The sequence below is a fragment of the Emys orbicularis genome, chromosome 4, assembly GCF_028017835.1.
Source record: "Emys orbicularis isolate rEmyOrb1 chromosome 4, rEmyOrb1.hap1, whole genome shotgun sequence".
NCBI lineage: Eukaryota > Metazoa > Chordata > Testudines > Emydidae > Emys > Emys orbicularis.
Window position 1 is genome coordinate 69209435 of NC_088686.1, and position 20610 is coordinate 69230044.

The 20610-nt window shown below is 42.7% G+C and overlaps 1 protein-coding gene across 1 annotated transcript; it reads left to right on the top strand.

Moving 5' to 3' along the window:
• The first annotated feature begins 5765 nt into the window (after positions 1–5765).
• Positions 5766–20314, top strand: SYNJ2BP (synaptojanin 2 binding protein). The gene is made up of 4 exons (XM_065403093.1): positions 5766–5982; positions 13354–13490; positions 16910–17005; positions 18408–20314. The coding sequence occupies exons 1-4, from the start codon at positions 5919–5921 to the stop codon at positions 18546–18548; spliced, it is 438 nt and encodes a 145-aa protein (XP_065259165.1). The 5' UTR covers positions 5766–5918; the 3' UTR covers positions 18549–20314.
• Positions 20315–20610: the final 296 nt, after the last annotated feature.

A 20610-nucleotide genomic window follows, 5' to 3' on the forward strand; every position in this document is an offset into this window, starting at 1 on the left:
CCCATTTATACAAGCAGTCTGTAGTACCACCAGGAATAGCATCCCAGGGGTCCTATTTTATTTGTTATTGTATTCTTTATATGACAGTAGTGCCTAGAACCTCCACCCAGATCAGGGCCCCATTTTGAAAAAAATCCCTTACACAGCTAACAATATATGTTGAAGACCAGATACACCAAGCGGTTATAACAAATGGTGTGGGGGGGGGAACAGTAATACAAATTCTTTTTTGGCAAAGACGAGCTTTGTGCCCAGTTTGTAGGAATTGGAGGAGAGCTTTTTTCTTGTTTTGTTTTTTGGATAAATAAATGTAGCAGTAGCGGTATGCCAAGCTTGATATCTACCTAGCTGCTGTTGGCTAGCAGCATTCTACAAACATCATAGTAGAAACCCATACTCCTGAGACCCAGTTGTGTGCTCTAACCCCTAGACATTTCTATACACTTGAGCTATCCTCCGAGTGAGCTAAATAGTGCCCTCAATTACACTATGCAATTCCATTGAGGTCAATATAGTTGTAGAGGTGTAGATGAGGGCATAATTTAGCCCAGAGTACTTTGTTTAAAGCTAGACTTGAAATGTGAAGCAGACAGGACAAGTAGGTCTGCATTTCTGATTTCCTTGGTTCCCTTCTCCTTACTCAATATTTAGTGCTTCGAGTCACAACCCATTAAGGTCTTTCGATTAACTTGAATGGATCAGGCCCACAGAGCACATTACTCCTATTTCCATCAGGGGGAATGCACCTGGGGTTTCATGGACCACAAAGGCTAAGACAGCAGTTATACATGTGAGCCCAACTAACCTATTCGATATTTAATAAAAACAGTGCACAGCAAGCTATGCCATCATTTTGTGGTTTGTGTTCTTGGTAATACCAGGGCTTCTGTTCCACCACAGATACAAGTAGCTGGACATTTCTGGAGGCTCCTCCGAGGCATCACACTACCACTATGTTTTTTATGATATAAAGGTGTCAAGGCTGCTTCCCCACTTTGAACTTTAGGGTACAAATGTGGGGGCCTGCATGAAAACTTCTAAGCTTAACTACCAGCTTAGATCTGGTCCGCTGCCACCACTCCCAAAATGCTAATTCCCTTCCCTGGGTAGCCTTGAGAGACTCTTCACCAATTCCCTGGTGAATACAGATCCAAACCCCTTGGATCTTAAAACAAGGAGAAATTAACCATCCCCCTCCTTTCTCCCACCAACTCCTGGTGGATCAAGATCCAACCCCCTTGGATCTAAAAACAAGGAAAAATCAATCAGGTTCTTAAAAATCAGGATGGAAAATAACTTTACAGGGTAATCAAACTTAAAGAGCCCAGAGGACCCCCCTCTAGCCTTAGGTTCAAAGTTACAGCAAACAGAGGTAAACACCCTAGTAAAAGGTACATTTACAAGTTGAGAAAACAAAGGTAAACTAACACGCCTTGCCTGGCTGTTTACTTACAAGTTTGAAATATGAGAGACTTGTTCAGAAAGATGTGGAGAGCCTGGATTGATGTCTGGTCCCTCTTAGTCCCAAGAGCGAACCACCCCCAAAACAAAGAGCACAAACAAAAGCCTCCCCCCCACCAAGATTTGAAAGTATCTTGTCCCCTTATTGGTCCTTTGGGTCAGGTGTCAGCCAGTTTACCTGAGCTTAACCCTTTACAGGTAAAAGGATTTTGGACTCTCTGGCCAGGAGGGATTTTATAGTACTGTAGACAGGAGGGCTGTTACCCTTCCCTTTATAGTTATGACAAAAGGTGTAAGCATAATTTCTGCCCAGGCTCAATACCAAATTCTGTAGTTTCACCTTCCTACTCTACTATAATTGAATCTAAGCTAACTTTAAAAAAATGGCTGCCTAATATTAGGTCCCTTAAGTCAACTTTTAGGCACCTAACGAAAAGGCCTGTTTTTTAAAAGTGCAGAATACCAAGTGTCATAAGAGCCAATGGAAGCTATGGAGTACTAGGCACTTTTGAAAATCAGGCCACTTGTTTAGGTACTTTAATATGCACATACGGGTGTGCACTTAGGCAGCCTTTTTGGAAATTTTTGGTCCTACTCTACATTTTACTTGCTTAGGGTTGGCACTCTTTTGTCATGAAAAGCTCAAATACAATCCCCTTTTGGTCTTGTGAACACTAAAATAATTCCAACCAATATCAGGGCCTGTCATAGTAAGTACTGCACATACATATAGGAAAAGACAGTCCCTGCTGTAAAGAGCTTATCAGCTGAATAAGCAAGGCAGACGAGGTGGGAGAAAGGAATTATTACCATCATCCCCATTTTGCAGATGGGGAACTGAGGCACAGAGAGATTAAGTGACAGAGCTGGGAATTGAACCTAGGCTGAACCACAAGATCATCCTGCCTCTCAATATGAATTTGTTGCATGTTAAAGGATTCAGAGGATTTGCTCATACAGTTTATTTCCCTGTTTTTTATAGTCTCTTCTCTCTTGAGAGGCCTAAAATATGCACATCAGCTGGCCAAGGTGATCCTAACAGCAGACATTTGAACATGGAGAATTTTTTAATGCAACTTTTTTATTGAACCTAAGATAATTTAAAGTATGAATTAATTTGGTTTTCATGAACTTGTTGCAGGGAAGTTGCAAATGTAGGTGTAGTCAGGAAAAACTCTGTCTTGCTGTGACAGGGAAGTGGATCTAACTACCACATAGAAGTTGGGAATGGGAAATTGATGACATTGATTGGATCTTCTGAAGCAAGCACTCTCCAGGGCAACCTTTGAAAGGAATACTAATGAGAGCTGACTCATCCAGTACATCAGACCATTTCCTCTTCTGGGCTCCCTGAGTCAATGGAGTTTCCAACTGATTATATCAACTTGGGAGAGGAAAACAGGCTCTAGGTGCTGCTACTCTGCCTAAGAGCAATTTTACATCTACTTCCTTCTTTAGCATCTCTCCTTTGACCTGAATTACCCAGGAACATTCATGCCTCAACATTCCATATGATAGCTTCCCAAACAAATCTGTCACAGCGCCTTCAGGCCTCAACATTACATCCATTAACTCCCCACTATTGCTCTAATTAGAACCCTGCAGAAGGTACATAAAATATGAAACAGTAAAAATGTTATTTACATTTTCTTTTGCTCTTTTCCTTATTCTCCCTTCTCTTGAGCTGGCCAGGAGTGAGGGGGAAAAGAGAAGGTGCTGGTCTCTACATTATTTCTGCAATTTTGGACAGAAACCCCATAAGGCATTTGCCTAAAAAAGGGGGTTCTAAATGGTATACTCTAGTTTAAATGTTTAATTGTCATGAGTTTAGGATGGTTGCAATGCACACAGGTGATAAAACTATGAGTCAGTTATATAGATTGTCTCAAGTGCTGATAACACCTTCATAGAAGAAGATATACCTATCTCATAGAACTGGAAGGGACCTTGAAAGGTTATTTCATTGAGTCCAGTCCCCTACCTTCACTAGCAGGACCAAGTACTGTGCTTGAGAGGCTTTTTTTTTTTTTTTTTTTTTTTTTTGCCCCAGATCCCTAAATGGCCCCCTCAAGGATTGAGCTCACAAGCCTGGATTTAGCAGGTCAATGCTCAAACCACTGAGCTATTCCCCCCCATGGCAGACCACATCATCACATAGTCTCCAGGTGCCACATATTTTGTACAAGAAAAACGATTTGAGAAGCAATTTAGAGATTTTTATTTTTTTCATTGTATCTTTTGATTGTATCTGATTTTTTATTCTGTCTCTCCACCTGTAAAGTCAGACTGCGTTGATGTCATTAGTCCAACTATACAGCCTTCAGAGAGAGGGGAAAAATATAACAAATATAGTTTAGAAAGCTTGATGAGGTATCCAAAAGAGCTTTTCTGTACATAAAAATGTAATTGTAAAATCTGATATCTTGGGACCAAGTTTAACAGGAGCCACTTGCCAATTATCCTGCAAAGACATGACCCTCAACCATGTAAACTTGCATAGACTGAGATCTTAGAGTCCATATTAATTTTCAAAATATTTAAGTATAGGTGCTTCTGTGACAACTATTTCTGATTCTCAAAAGTTTATCTCTTGCCACTCATCCCCAGTGCCATTTCATACTGTCTTCAAGCAACATTCTGAGTGGAGCACTTAATTGTAACACATTAAGGATGAATTTACTTAACTATATTAACATTTCCATGACCACCTTCTTTATGAGCTTCTCATTTGCATAATTATATACCTCTCTTGGGTCCACTCAAACTCCTACTGTCATTGTGTATGCATCTTACATCACATTCTAAAGGAACTCAAGGAGGACACTGGTTCTCTGTTTCTTGAGAAAGCCTCAGAATTAAAAGGACACCTAAGCCCACCAGTCACGCTATTAAGTTTAATTTAGAGACACAATAGGTGCACCTTAAACTGAGGAGGATGGTATTTAAGCTTTATCAAGTATTTCAAATTTTAGTAAAGAAAGCAATACTAAGAAGTGCTAAACCAATAAATAACCCACAATAAATAAAGTTTAAGAACATGTTTAAAAATAAGTTTAACAACATGCTTTGCAAAGTCAGAATGTTTTTCTCAGCAACCTAGAGCTAATGGAAGCTCCATATATTTTTTTTAAAGCTCCATATTTTTGCACTCTATTCAATTTCCATTCATGTCAATGTAGGTTCATATCCTGTGGTATGATACTATCGTCTCACTGTTTCCTTGTGCTGTCCTGTCTGTCTTTCTGTCTCCATCATTTGTCTCTTCTTTTTGGGACAGGGACCATCTTTTTGCTCTGTATTTGTACAGTGCCTAGCACAATGGGGTCCTGGTTCATGACAGGGGCCCCTAGACAGTGCAATAATACAAATCAATAATAATTAACAATAGTGATGATTGGCCCAGAATAACAGCCTAAGTAGAACAGAATTGAATAGAATGGTAAGATTCACAGGACTTGGGGCCAGTGCTGTAGTGAGCTCTGATTTGGGCCTTAAGTGAAAGATGGTCCAGGCCCCTTACCCTAACTGGTTGTAAGAGCTGGAGAAAAGCAAACTGAGGTCCAGACTCTGGGGCAGGGATCCACTCATATGTATTCATTTTCAGGATTCAAACCTGACTTTGAAAAGCTTCTGGTTAAAATTAAGGATGGGAGAGCTAATATAATTTCAGTTGGAGCCCATCTGAAAATTGAGTTGTAAGTTTAGAACAGAACTTGGTGTTTTTGAGGTTCAAGTTCTGAGTGGCTTTGGCGCTACTGGAGTTCTGATCTGCATATTTGTGTATTTGTTTTTTAAATATTTCCCTGATCATCCCAGAATTTTTTTAAAACAAGTATCTTTAATGTTTTTTAAAATATCACAGGCTTCAATTTAGACACATATTTTAAAAAAATTCCCCTGGGAAAACAATGGTTCAAATTAAGACACTGAAATGTTTGTAAAGCTTGGAAAAGGTCACAAAATCTAAACCCTTTAAAAAACTTGTTTAGCCCCTTCCTGTATAAAATTGCTGAATTCATTGATTTTTGAAAAATATACAGTAAATATATTTAAAATAATTAATGGGGTTAAAATGAACATGTATTAGATTTGCAGGATGGGGAAGATTTGGGATAATGTACCACTAAATCCAGAGGCAGATTCATTTGAAGGTAGTTTTGGTTCGGATCCCGGTATCCTGTTAGTTTACCCCATAAAACACATGCAGTGGGGGCGCTGTGGAAGGAAACCAGCAAGAATGAAAGTGAGCTGTATTCCAGAGAAGGACTACAAATCCCAGCGATCTTAGCAGGGTCTCCTCCCGCCCGTTCAGAGGCTGATGAAACTGAAAGTGCCGCAGCAGCGATTGCTGCTTCAGGCCCGGGAGATTATTTCACCTTCAACAACTGTGCGGAGAGGAGGGGAATCAGGTGGCGGTGGTAGGCAGACAAAGAGAGTGAGCTTTAAAACAGTGCGACATGAACGGAGGAGTAGACTGGGTCCTCTCGGAGGAAGTGATCGATCTCACCAGAGGACCGTCAGGTACAGAGTTAAAGATGGGGGTGGGAGGTTGTTCTGCTGGATCTGGCGTGAAGCCGGCTCGGTGTAACTCACTTGGCTTCACAGCTGCCAGGAAAGGTCCGGCTTGAGGCCTGTGTAATCCTGGCACTAGTTTCTAGTAGCAAAGTCATTTGCAAATACCTTCCGTGTGGAAGAGAAATCTAGGCGGAAGGAATCTGTCTTGTTGGGTTTTAATAAAACCCACAAAACTTTGCTTTTCAAACGTATTTGCAGCTTCTCTGGGGGAGGGGCTAACGCTGCATTGCACTTTGATTCATATGCCTATAAAGGGGTTTGCTCATTGCTCAGTTATATTAGCCTTGTACAGTGGAGTTGGCGTGTGCTGCAGCTGAAAAAAGTCTATAAATAAAATCTCCACGATGAAAAGGGGCTGGGGCAGGGGAAGAGATTGCAGCTGGATTTTCTTCCAAGGAAATATAAGTATGGTTTTGCTTTTTAAAAAGAAGAACTATGGGGTACTTGAGGTTTAACCAGATACTGACTTTAAACTGTAATGGGGTTCTTTCCCCTCAAAGGGAGATCTAGGAGATAAAAACAAACAATAGAAAGCAAGGCTGAAAGGGAAGCCCTGGTGTTGAACAGGTGTGTGACTGTGTATTTGTGCTACTGATCAATTAATGACAGTGAGGGGGGAGAACAATCCTAGAGTTGTAAGATAATGCAGCCAGCAGTGAAGTAGTCCTACCTTGCTTGAAGAGATGGGAGAGATGTTGCTGCTTGTTAATTCTTGGCACTTTGGCCCTGGTTTTTAAAGGTATTTAAGTGTTACTGCGCTTAGTGTTGTGATTTAGGAGTCTAAATATCATTTCCAAAAGGGATTTAGGCATTGTCAATGAGATTCCTAAATGCCTAAGCCATTTGCAGATGGGATTTTAGGCTTCTAAATCAGTTAGCACAACACTGAGCGCAGCAGTGATTAAATGCCCTTTAAAATTCAGGCCTTTGGCTTTGTCTAGACCAGTGGTCTCCAAACTTTTTTGATCGCGCACCCCATCAGTAAAAACTTTTTGAGCACGCCCTGCCTGAACTGCCGAAGCAAAAAAAAAAAAAAGTGTTTCTCTTGCTGCGCACCTCCAAGGATCCTCTTGTGCACCCCCTGTGGTGCACGCACCCCACTTTGAAGGCCACTGGTCTAGACGAAAGCCTGGTCTATGCTACGCGGTGGAAGAGTCTTCACTTAAATTTGGCTCCCGCTGGTGTAAGTGCCTCTCTATGCCTATTTAGTAACCCAACCTCCATGAGCGGCATAAAGTCATGGTCGATGTAGTTAGGTCAATGCCTACGTCACCTGTTATTGGCTTTCAGGAGCCATTTCACAATGCCCCACACTGACAATACAATCGATACAAGTGCTCCTAGTGAGGACATGCACTGTGGATGCAAGGAGCCAAATGTGCAGACATACAAACGATTTAATAATTGCGGTGGCTGTCTGCTGTATTAGGCTGACATGATTTTGTAGTGTAGACTTGGCTGAAGGGTGAAAACATCTTGACTTAACAAACATGATTTACAGTGCTGCTTACCACCAAGTGTAGCCTCCTTTAAACACCTATAAAATTATGTTAGCTGGTTGTGCTGTAACCTAGGCTCCACCCAGTTGCACTTTCTCCCACTTCATGTCTCAACAATTTCTATCCCCTTGATCATAGTCCTCCACTAGAAACATCCCTGTAGTTTCTTGTATCCTGATCCATGCCATGATGGCATTCTCCAGCTGAGGATAAAAACCAGGCCCCGCTTTGAGGTACAATTTTTCCACTCAAAACTGCCCACCAAACTCATTGTGGTAGCAGTACAAAATACCCTCAGACATGCTGACTGTTGGGCCCCTTGTACCTGTGGAGCTGGAGTGGGCCTGTGAGGATGCTAACTTGGATTGCCTTTTCTTTTTAAGCCTTTATTTAAAGAAATTTAATAGTATGGCTGAAGTGTCAATTGCAGACAAAAATTCACTCAACATACTGGTAGCGTAAAGCAGTGATCTCCAAACTTTTTTGATCGCGCACCCCTATCAGTAAAAAAATTTTGAGCAACCACCCCCTGCCACGCCGGCTCTACCATTTTTGCCGAAGTGCAAAAAAAAATAAAAATTAAAAAAAAAAAGCCGCTCGGACTCCCGCCCGAACTGCCAAAGCAAAAACAAAAAAAGCGCTCCTCCTGCCGCACTCCCAAGGATCCACTTGAGCACCCCACTTTGGAGACCACTGGCTTAAAGAACATGGTGTATATTGATGCAAAACATGACTCACATGCCCACAGCAGACAAGGCCCAGAACTTTCAAAAGTGCCTCCTGCTGTTCGGAAAACAGCACCTCTCAGAGGTGCGGAGCAGCCCCAGCTCCTGTGGAATTCAGCTGGCGGTACGGTTGCTCTGCATTTCTGAAATGGACACACTGGGCACCCAAAATCAGTGGCCACTTGTGAAAAATTTGGTCAGGGTGACCATGTACCACACTAACTGCTTTGTGTTTACTGTTGCTGTTTGGTGGATTAATTAAGTAGGTAGCTAAGGGTAGTAAGGGGAGGGAAAAGGGATTGGGGTGGAGGATACTGAAAGGGTAGTTTTTCCATTTCAGCCCTGGGTACTGTTGCTGGGCCAATCAAACTTTTTTTTCCCCTTCAGAATGAATTTTTTATTGCATAATCAAAACTGGGGTTAGCTGTGGGCCTGACTCAAACTCCTTAATCCAAAGAGTCACAAACGTTGGGGAAGTTTTGACTCTGGAACTGGACTGCATGGCTCAGGGCTCATCTTTAATTAAAATAAGTATGAATGAAAATCTGCCAGACCTTCAGTCCATACCAGTGCTGTGTATGGCTGGTGACCAGTTTTGGCTCCAGTCACCCTTTGCAGAGACTGCAACACCCACATCTCTGTTGCAGGTATCACTGTTTTTCTTAGGCCTGGGCTACACTAGGTGGGGGGGGTTGAACTAAGATCTGCAACTTCAGCTACGCTATTCGGGTAACTGAAGTCAAAGTATCTTAGTTCGACTTACCTGGCCATCCTCACAGCGGCGAGTCGACCGCCGCGGCTCCCCCGTTGACTCCGCTTACTCCTCCTGCCGAGATGGAGTACAGGTGGTGATTTGGGGATCCATTTATCAGACGTGATAAATTGATCCCTGATACATTGACGTACCCTAAGTGAATCTAGTTCCAGTGAAAGGTACTCTCTTGACAGCCTTGAAAGATGAAGCCTTCTAGTTATCCCTAGAACAGGTACCTCGTAGGTAGCAGTAGTGAAAACTTCCCTCATCTTGTCCTTCTGGTATGCTGTGATCCTAAACTGAAGTGATTGACTATAAAGGTGGTACTTCAGAATCTGCAGTCAACCCCTCACTGAGGGGATCTGAACATTTCAAAATCCTTTTTTCCTTTTTCCTCCCCCCCCTTGATTTCTCTTGGTGGTACCATCCTACACCCATAAGAACATTTCATTGTATAGAACTGAAGGGGAACAGAGTTTAAGAAGACATGAAGAAGTCAGTTCATGAGCACTGCTATTTTCTGGATTTCCTTAAAGTAGAGGATATATATGTTTTGGGGTTTGATTTTTTGTGTGTGTGTTTTTTTTAAATGAGAGAGCGAGAGAGAAAGGGGAAGAGGAAATCTTAGTTTTTTCAATTCCTTACTGAAGGTAGGTATAACCTGAGTCTAGCAAGTTATTTCACATTGACTTATAGTAACAGCTTGTTGTCACTACTAACCTATCTAATATTTCTGTCCAGGACTTTGTACTCTGCTTGTAACATTAGTATCTAAGTACCTGACCTTGAATATGTGCAATCTGAAGGTGAAAGATCACATATCCCTTGAATTATCCAGTTCAATTCAGGTGTGTGAGGCTGGTGTACAGTTGTTAGGGTACTCCTTATCCTGGTGCTGCTTCAGATGTCTTAGCACTGCTGCTTTGGTGTCAGCATCAGGGCATGATTCAACCTGCTGATCAAATTCTAACTTGCTAGATGTATGCCTTGGGGCTCATGCTGACTTGCAGTTATTCTTGTACATTAGAGAACACTCTGACCTGAATTTATTTGCTAGCACTTGGTGTCTGTGTTAGGGGGGAGGGATAGCTCAGTGGTTTGAGCATTGGCCTGCTAAACCTAGGGTTGTGAGTTCAATCCTTGAGGAGGCCACTTAGGGATCTGGGGCAAAATCAGTACTTGGTCCTGCTAGTGAAGGCAGGGGGCTGGACTCGATGACCTTTCAAGGTCCCTTCCAGTTCTAGGAGATAGGGCCTCTGGCTCTTAGCTATGATTGTTGATACACTTCTTATAAGGGTTAGATATTTTATAGAGTTAAATAGCAAAATAATCTGTAGGGTCCAAGGTGTCTTCATTTCCTCATAATATCAAAGCACTTATCACATAGTTTATCATTCACTTCTTTGGCAAAGTTCAGGTGCCTGTACAGTTTAATCCTTTTTTAAATATGAATGTTGACTGTGCTTGCAAACTGTTAAGATGGGTATGGTCACATCTCTGGCAAAAGTTTGTTGAACAGGAAGAAGTATTTACAATGTCAGAACAGTATGTTTAAAAATATATTCTGATTATGCTGCTCAAAAATCACATTTTATGGAATGCCAAATTATTTTATAGATTCATCTTGCAATATTTTGCCATTTGATCTTTCTACGGGCTAAGAAAGCTACCAATGTCGATTCTCTCTTCTTTGAAAAGGAAGAGTTGTGAAACATGCACCTGTTCTGAATACAGTAGATTCTGCTTAATAGCAACCTGGATATTAACAACTTCCAGTTAATAGCAACATTTTGCCGGGAACCAATTCCCTTTCATTGAGTATAATGTTGATGGGATTCAGATACTGGCAACAGCATTCTGCTTATTATCAACTTTTTTGCGGGGGGAAGAAAGGCTCCATCTACAGGCAGGTTTGTGAGGCTGCAGGCAGAGAGGGGAGTGCAGAGACCACCTGTCTGCAGTCCCACAAATCTGCTTGCTGCTGATGCTCCGCTCATCCCAGCGCTTCCTTCTGGGAGAGCAGGTCTGCAAACTTCCCTGTGGATAGGGACCACACAGGAGATAAGGGCTGTGGGTGGGCAGGAAAGGGGAAGGGAAGCTGTGGGCAAAGGGAGGTAGCTGCAGCCCGATGCTGGAATTGCATGGTACTTCTCTCTGTCCCTGTGCTCTCTCAACTGCACCCTGCTGGGGGACTCCATAAGGAAGGAAGTGCTGGGATGTGCTGAGCTCCCTCATCCGGAAAGTACAGGGAGAAGTACCATGCAGCTCCGTGGGCCCCCAGTGCTCCCTGGAAAGCCCTGACGTTCCGGCTGCATCTCTGTTCCCTGCTGCTGCTCTACTTGCAAGCAGGTTTGTGGGGCTGCAACCAGGGAAGGCACATCCCAGCACTTCCTTCCCTGGCTCCTGCCTCACAAACCTGTCTTCCACTTATTAGCAACTGCTGGTTAATAGCAACTTTTTGCTGGCAACCGAGGGGCTGCTAATAAGTGGAGTCCACTGTACCTGTTTCTGGTCACCAAAAATATCCCTCCTCCACATCTTCCAAACTGCATCCTCTGATAGAAATAATGAGTCTTCTACATTTTGCCTTGATTGCTGAAAACCTATGAAAATCTCACTTTTGTTATTGTTCATTAGTGTTTCTATCACTAGAATGGGATCCTCTGATGTTTCTGGTAAATCTTGACTTCTTCAAGTTTTCTCTGTCACTGATTTCTCTGTTCCAGGATTACTATGCTTCATGGGAAATGCTTTCTGGGCTTTTTGGTTTTTACCACACACTTTTTGTGGCATCTCATTCAAGTATCTTTTAACCCAGACGTTAGTGCATTAGTAACATCACTGCCTCGCTTCTCCCGAACCCTGCTAGCAATTCCATCCTCTCCACCATTTGTCTGAAGCTGACAGGAAAGGGAACAAAGAGGCTGGGGAATGTCAAGGCTGCCATTAGTGTTGCTGTATTTATCAGCCAGTAGGGGCACTCTCTGAACACTATGGCTTACCCCAGACCCTCTGATCTCCTATAACTGAGCTAAAAAGCCACTTCCAAGGCGGGACAAGTTAGCTTTTGTTTGCCATTCTGTTCACAAGTCTTCTGTTTCATATTCCTCTACCCAGTGCATCGAAGGAGAGAGCATCAGCCTGGTTAAGTGTGCGCATCTGGGATTTGCTTTCAGACCATGCTTGGAGTAGCTTCTGAGTAACAGGATCATGTCAGAAGGAGACTATTTTCTCCCTTCCCTCCCTCAGATGTTTGGTCTGTCTGTCTGCTCCGGACTTCCCAAGTTTCATGCTGCCGGATCATCTCCCTCCTCATCATTTATTATTTACAGATATTTTGTTGCATTGTGGTACAGACTGTGCTCTAGCAGTCCATGGGGCTCCAGCCTTTGAGTTCAGTCTGTTCTTTTGGATTAGACTAAGCAACACGTCTTAATCTTCCAATGCACTTTAATCCGCCGGCTGGTTACAGCCAGAGTTCTGTAATCAACTTTATTTTTAACAAACAAAAAACCCCCAAACTGCCTCAATCAGGCCATAACTTCCATTTCAATTTTTTGGTGTGATTTTATTTATTTATTTATTTATTTATTTTTTATACCCTAGTCCTTTTGAATTCTGTGCTATCCCTGGAATCTGAAACAGGACAGGAAATAAGTGCTTGCACAGTTGCTGCTGATGCTTACATAAAATATGAAGTGGATAAGAAGTCTGTCAACTCATTATGTCCTTGGGTAAAACTCTGCACTCAAATACCCTAAGAACATAACATAAGAATGGCCATACTGGGTCAGACCAAAGGTCCATCCAGCCCAGTATCCTGTCTACCAACAGTGGCCAATGCCAGGGGCCCCAGAGGGAGTGAACCTAACAGGTAATGATCAAGTGATCTCTCTCCTGCCATCCATCTCCACCCTCTGACAAACAGAGGCTAGGGACGCCCTAGGGCCTGATCCAATGACTTGTAAACATTAAATCATGGTTAAATACAGGACTGGAAGTTGAGTGATCTGGGCTCGGAGACCCTGAGACAGTCAGGTAACCTCTTGGTGCCTCAGCTTCCCCATCTATAAAATGGGGATAATACTTCCTACCTCACAAAGGTGTTGGGAGGCTTGATTAATTATTGCTTGAAGCTAGACCTACAGAATGGTCCATTGTGAAATGTAGAGTCTTTTGGTTTCCTTGAAAGAAACAGTTATTGATGAGAAGGTGCTCTGGATAGTGAGGACTGGAGAAGGCACTGCTGCACTGGGGCCACTTCTTCCCCCTAACTACAAGGATGTATTGGACCTATTTTCTTATCTACTTGACATTCTCTGTCTCCTGTGTGTCTCAGGATTGGGCTTTAACATCGTTGGTGGGATGGATCAGCAGTACATTGCCAATGACAGTGGCATCTACGTCAGCCGGATCAAAGAAGATGGGGCTGCCGCCCTTGATGGCCGATTACAAGAGGGAGACAAAATTTTAGTGGTAAGTCACTCCCTGGAAGGCATGCGTTTGGGGGATCAGGGAGAGCTTTGGCCAGCAAGGAGATGAGATGAGACATTCTGTAGACCAGAGACCATCCTCATCCAGTTTTGCCTTCTTGCTTTGCTGGAAACATTCCTTGGCCTCTGGGCTTGCACAGCTATGTGATGTGCGTCTAAAAGTTTTTATGGTACTAATAGCCTGATTTTCCTCTCATTCTGGTATTTCAGTACTGTAGCTCCACTGTCTTTTCTGGAGTTGCTTGTGATTTATATCCGTGTGGGAGGAGAATCCATCTTCCAGTTGCTAGGTTTCTCTCCCCAGCATACTAGTCAGTGTGATCAGGATTATTATTAACCCTTTGCTCAGGAGGAGCTGGGTTTCCTATGAAAGGTTTCACTGTAACCCTGGCTGCTTTCCTTGCCAGTACCATGGTTAAGGTGGATTAGATGTGGTCTGAAGATTTTCTTCTGCTATTGTCAGTTATACAAGGTGATAGCACTTTAACAAGCAAAGAACAACAAAGAAATCTGCTAAAATATGATACATCATTTGTATGTTTAATGGATTTTAATTATATATAATCTTACTTGTTCTAATGTTCCAGTTTTAGGCTTATATAAATAAACTAAGAGTTGCTTGTGTAAGTTGGTGCTTGATTGCTGAACCAAAGAGTGATGGATAAGTACCTTATCCTAACAGTGTAATAATTGTGTACAAGCAGTTGAAGGATGTAAATTCTGAGAAGGGGGAAGAATAGTTCAGTGAGATCCAATGAGGAATTACTAGGAGTAATGGGATGAAATTTAGCAAAAAACACCTTACGCTGAGTATCAGGAAATACTTCATGATGGTGAAATCTACAAGGCTTCGAAACATTCTTTTGTGAGTAGTAGCAACCTCGTTACTGGAATTATTTGAAACTGGACAGGACAAAGCACCATGGAATATACTGTAGGGAGTAATCTTGCGTAGAGCCCCTGGTTGGGTTTCCATTGGTGTATTCGCTTATCCAATGGGTCTTATCCATTTTTCAAGCCTTATTTCCAATAAAAGTGTGTTATCCGTGAAAGCCAATAAAAGGGCCGAGGTGTTCACTAACTGAAGATGCAGGTTTTTAATTTGGATTGCATGTTGAATTTGTTAATCAATATTCATCCATTAAGCATGAATACATCCCATGCCACAGCATTTGACAGTAGATAAATGTCACAGTATAGGGCAACCTGTGCATTCAGTGATCCAGCAAGGGCACCTGCTCTCAGGCCTCCAGCTCCCCAGCCGTTGCCTTTCTTGGGTGGAAACCCATGTCTCTTTTCCTTCTGACCTGGGTATTTCCAGACTGCACAGTCCCCTGACTATACTGTGTTATTCCCAGTACAAACCAGTTTCCCAAACATTCCTGTTCTCTTTCTCTTCAGAGATGGTGAATAGTGTGACTGCCCACAGTTACAGGTACCACACAGCTCTTTGTGTAAGCCTACTTTATTCTCAGGATAAAAGCAAGAGAGAACCTACACATGTACTAATATGCTTGCTAGAGATCACCCCAACCTGAACATGGGCTTTGGCTGGAGCAGTCCTTCTAAACGCCACCCAAGGGATTTCCTTGTGCTTCCAAGTTCATCACCGCTACAACTCAGAACAAACCCCCCTGTCTTATGTGGCCTCCGTAGGCCCAGTCCTTCCAACCCTACCCTAAGGACTGGAGCCTTCCATGGGCCAGCAGTCCTGTCCATTAGCTGGATCAGGAAGAAGGCCCTGGGCCAGCTTAAAACCAGGCTATTTATCCAAAAACATTTTCTGTGTCTGTGGGTTCCTGGGGAATCCAGTTTGAACTAGTATGTGTGCATCTCTCCAGGGGGGTGGCTTCAAAGGGCTAATGACAGAGGGATTACATTCGTATCCCCTTCCTCCTAGAGGAGTTATATACATTTTCACAATAACACATACACAGTTGTATTTTTAATACAAAGAACCCCAAAGATATTAAACCCCATTCAATTAGGTTTAACTTAATTCAATAAAGTTCATTCAGGACATTACAGGAAATTGTCTGTCTGTCACAGATACACTAAAAGTGCCCATTCTAAAATGGGCAAATGCTAACACATCTAGTCTATTTTCTTTTTAAAAACTGCATATTTATCAAATGTTTAGTGTAAATGTATATCTTTTGTTTATGCACAAATATCCTTTAAATGTTTTATTTAAACGTTTTTAAACATGGTCTGTCTTAAAGAGAGGAAATTTTCCAAGAATGAATCAATGAAGGATAAAATGAGAGAATGGGTCTTAGGGTAAATTAACACATTCTGTTCCAGTTCCTCTTTAAAGGAGGATTGCAAAAGTGTGGTTCCCCCCCACCCCTTCCTTTTTCTTAAGACTTCTTTAGACTCCCCAAAGGGGACTGTGTGTGTGTGTGTGTGTGTGTGTGTGTGTGTGTGTGTGAATATGTAGCTTTAAAATATGTAACTAACGTTGTTTAATTTTTGTTTTGACTGTCATTAGATTCATTTCATTATAACCTGTTTTTTGCTTCCATGTAACTTTCTCTACATCTCTTCTCTTTGGATTAAAATTTCTCATGCTTCATCTCAAATCAATGTTCAACCTGTTTTCTTCAAACTTTGCAAATAACCTGAACTGTTTTTTCAGCTATGCCAATGTGAAGCAGTCTGTCTATTTATTTATTTTTATTTTATTTTTTTTTTAATTAAAAAGACTTGGATAACTCAGATTAGCTTTTGAACTTCATACTTGACATGGATTTCGTCCTCAGTGTAGACAAGGGCTTGTGAAGAAATTTGGGGTTACAGGCGGTTTCAGAATGACATAGCCACTGTGTGGTGTACTTCATTTTCAGTCGATCCATTTTATAAGTTTTCCTCCTCCTCAAAATACCATAATTACTTTGACATTGCTCTGCTTCTCCAAAAGATTAAAAAAAATCACTTACAGTAGAACCCATTTTTATTTCAAAATGTTTCAGACCACTCAGTCTCAAAAACCACTCAAGTAAATAGGGGGTTGGATAAGACAGGTAAGCTAATGGGCACGTAATTTTATAGCTGGATTGGATAAATGGGATTCTATTGTATTAAGCCCCTGCCTCACCCTCTGTATATCAGAATTAGAGGTGAACCCAAGCTGCAAAAGTTCAGAACCAACTTTGAACTTAGAAAAGTTTAGCAATGCTTTGAATTGGGGTTTCAGTTTGGGATCCTCTCTAATTGGCATATACTGAGGTCCTGCTTAATTGTCTGGTAACAAAGTGACTTTAGTGCCTTCTTCCAGTCATTAACTCTTGCATTTAGAATAATTCTGACTACCTAAACTGGCTGCTGTTATTTTGTTCTGCAGTGCTGAGAGATGACTTTTGATCTCACAGCTACCAGTTCTCCTTTTTATTCCTGTGTTAGATTAACGGCAGGGACCTGAAGAACTTGCTGCACAAGGATGCTGTGGAACTGTTCAGGAATGCAGGCCGCGACGTTTCTCTGAAAGTTCAACACAGGGTGTGTATTGCCAGCTCCTGGTGGTTGTCCTTGAGGCCCTGCTACCATGGTTTGGGTCAGACTATAGGAGAGTCCTTGTAAATCCCTGTCTGCTTTGAACCTCTGGGAATTCCGCTCTTCCTCTCTACAATGTAAACAATGTATATGGTAGTTGGAGGGGGAGGATTTAGAGGATTGGGTTTGTATTTATGTAATGAATGTACTCTTCTGCTAGAGTGAACGTTCAAGTGAATGAATATCAGCAATATCCACCTGTCATATTTAGTGATGCTCTGGAGGGGGTTGGAAAGTGTAGTATGGTGGAGTCTTCTGATCTTTTCTTTGCTACGGGGAGTTGGAGTGGTATGGTGCCACCCTCTTATCCAGTCGTTTAACAGGCAAAATACGTCTCACCGGACAGTCAGATGAAGTCCCAAGTCTTCTCCCATATTTAATCTCTGGTGCCATGTTGTCCATGGGGGGAGGGATGTAAGATGGTGGGAGAAGAGGTTGGGGGCCTTGTGTGACAAGTCCTGATTCAGAATATAGTTCTATAGCTAAGGAGTAAAACCCCTCTAGAGGGGGGCTGGGTTGCACAGAAATTGGTGTTTGTCTACTGAGCCTTTCCTGGTAGGCTGCTGATTCAAATCTGGCCCAGTCACTGGTGATTGAACATTACAATGTTTAGTACCTATGTGAAAAGAGTTGCTGGACTCAGTGCAGTTCTAGTGGGCAGGTGTCCATGCAATTAAAACCCCACCATGCTTGACATTCATTGTTCTCCTTGTTGGCAGTCTCAGCTGAGAGGACAAAGACTCTCCAAAGGAGAGAGAACTCCCCTCTCATCCCTAGCTGTCCTCCCTCCAGGGTCGAGGCATATGTGTAGTGTCAGGAAAGAAGCCTGTGCTGCTGCTGCTTAAACTTTACCAGTACTAGCTCTGGAGACAGAGAGGAATCCAAAATCAACTGCTGTCAGTCTGGCACCTCTAGCCATCACTACAGTTGATAAAGAAGTGCTGACCCATCCTGAACCATCACTAGGGCAGCTCTTGTGAAATAGTATGTGAATAGGTCAGGCTGAATTGTGGTGTGTACGTACATGTACCACTGCCATCTGCTGCATGGAATCTTACCTGTCACAAGTGTTTGATTCTCTGTCGAGTGACTGGCTTACAAACAGGATATGGAAGCATCACTACTACTCATAGCTAATGGAGGTTTTCTTTGACTCCAGTTGCAGAGTCGTGCCTTTTGGAGCAGAAGGTTCTGCATTCTAACCCTCCCAGGCCCCAAGTGTACAGTATGCTGATGACCATGTCGTTGTGTGTGTTTCTAGAACCACATTCCTCATATAGGGTTGCTTTTTGTCTTGCCCCAATGGTGCGGGGTCTCCTTACCACTGATGCTCTTCTTTCCCTTTTAGTTGCAGCCACAGAATGGTCCAGCTGGTCACAGAGGAGATGGAGAACCAGATGGTATTCCCCTAGCTGTCATTTTGGTGCCAGTATTGGCCATTGCAGTGGCTACAGTGTGGGCCTTCATGCGGTATCGACAGCGGATGTGAAACATTCCCCTCCGAAGATCTCTGTGCATATATATTCCACAGCTACATTATAATTTAAAGAGAGAATCAACAGTTTTATCCTGGACTAATGCCACAAAGGATTGTTGCCTCTTGTAAAGCTGCTGATGATGTTCACTATGTTCTGATTTTTCTTGTGGGGTTGATGGAGGAAGGAGGTAAATGGGGAGGTGAGATCAGCGTGTGTAAACAAATATGCCATTTTCACTGATCCCATGGAAGTTTTGCCATCCCCTTTCTCATACCATGAACTTTCAAACACTTATTATGTATTTTAGGATGTGACTTTGGGGGGAGAAGGCTGTGGGTGTGTTTTTTAAGAGCAAAACTTTTATTTTGAGAATTTCCTTGTTCTCATCTCATTCCTCCTACAACCAGTGATCAACCTCCCTGAATCAAGAATGAAGAGGAGTGTGCACTGTTTTTATTTTCTTCTTTTGGGTAGGGTGGGGTGATTAAATAAATGCCTTAGAGAAATGTATACCATCTAATCTGGTTTCCCACTTAAAGTTCCCAGAGGAGCTGCTGTTGTAAAACAAATATGCAATATCAGTGAGGTGTTGTACTGGCCCTGGAAAGGTAGGAGGCAGCATCGGGTAGAAGGAGAGAGGAGTAAGGATAGAAGGCTCAGGAATGAAGAACCAAAGAATTGTAACAGGAGGCTTTTGACAAAGTGCTAGGATACTGGAGAGACACCCAATAGCATCAGAAATAGCCCAATGAGGGGAGAGAGTAACTGTTGGAGCTGCAGATAGGTCTCTAAAGTGGAGGTAAACCAACAGCATGTTTAGTCTATGGAGCTACCAGAAGCCCCATCTCTCAGGTTACAGAATAACTTTTGGAGGCAGGGGATGGAAATAGAACACTCATTTTATCCAGACTTATTGCAGCAGCTGACCTGCTGTCTGCAGTGTCCTGCAGCCTGGAAGACCTTAGCGTGAGGTGGTCCATGGTATGGTCTTGGTCCATCTAGGCTATTGCTTGCTTGCTGAGGCTCTGACATGGCTGCTGGGGAGTTACACCAATGGGCAAAGCATGGGATGGAGGAGGAAGATGCACAGTCCTGGTAGGTATTCTGCCCCCCCGCAAGAAGAATCTAGTGTGGCTACAGAAGGGGGACAGGGAAGGCTTGGTAAGAAAGATGAATTGGCAAAAAACATACAATGCCTTGCCACAAAGGAGAACAACGAAGCCTACTGGGGTGTTTAACAGGCTGCTAGTTCTATAATAATGCTGGGGGAAATGAGCAATACCATGTTCCTATGAGAGAGTAAAGCTTGCTGGTATCGACTGAAGGAAGCCAGAGTCGCTCTATTGAGGTAGCGGGGAGGAGAATACGCACAGGATGTCAGTGCTTCAAGGCACTTTAATCTTTTGTTTTTTAAATAGGCTGTAGAACAAGCCACTTGTAGGTGCTTGATGTAGCCTCTGAACCATGCTTGTTAGGCCACAGTGCCTGGAAGAAATGTGTGTGTGTGTGTGTGTGTGTGTGTGTGTGGTAGAGTGTTTAGTGAATAAGACTGTGAAGCGGGAGACCATCTCTGGAAAAGCTGTGATTGAATTTTATCTGCAGGATTGTAACTCCTCGCTCTGTCTGGTTTTAAACACATCAGCTGACCTCAGTGGAGTAAGACCTGTTTTTCTTGTCTCCCAGAAAGAATGTGTTCTTTTGTAAAAAGACAAGTGATATGTATTGTCTGTATAAATGCCAAAAATCACATATGCAGTATATGTATACAAACAAGAGAAACTGAATTGATGGCCCTCTCCGCTCTTTACTTTTCTCATCCCTAGCCTTCCTCTGTTTTTACAGGACACTTTGTTATACAACTATTTAGAATGCCACAGGATGACTGGCTGGAGATGTTCTTCTATAGTGGTTAGATGAAGGCCCGTGTGCTGTAGTATTTGACATTCCCATAGCATTGTGAAGGATCCTAGAGTGCTACACCAGCTATATACATAAAGCATCCCTTACTTCAGGCACAGCAAGGAGGAGAGCGCGAGGGAGAAGTTTGCCCAAGGTTCCTAAAGCAAACCTCAG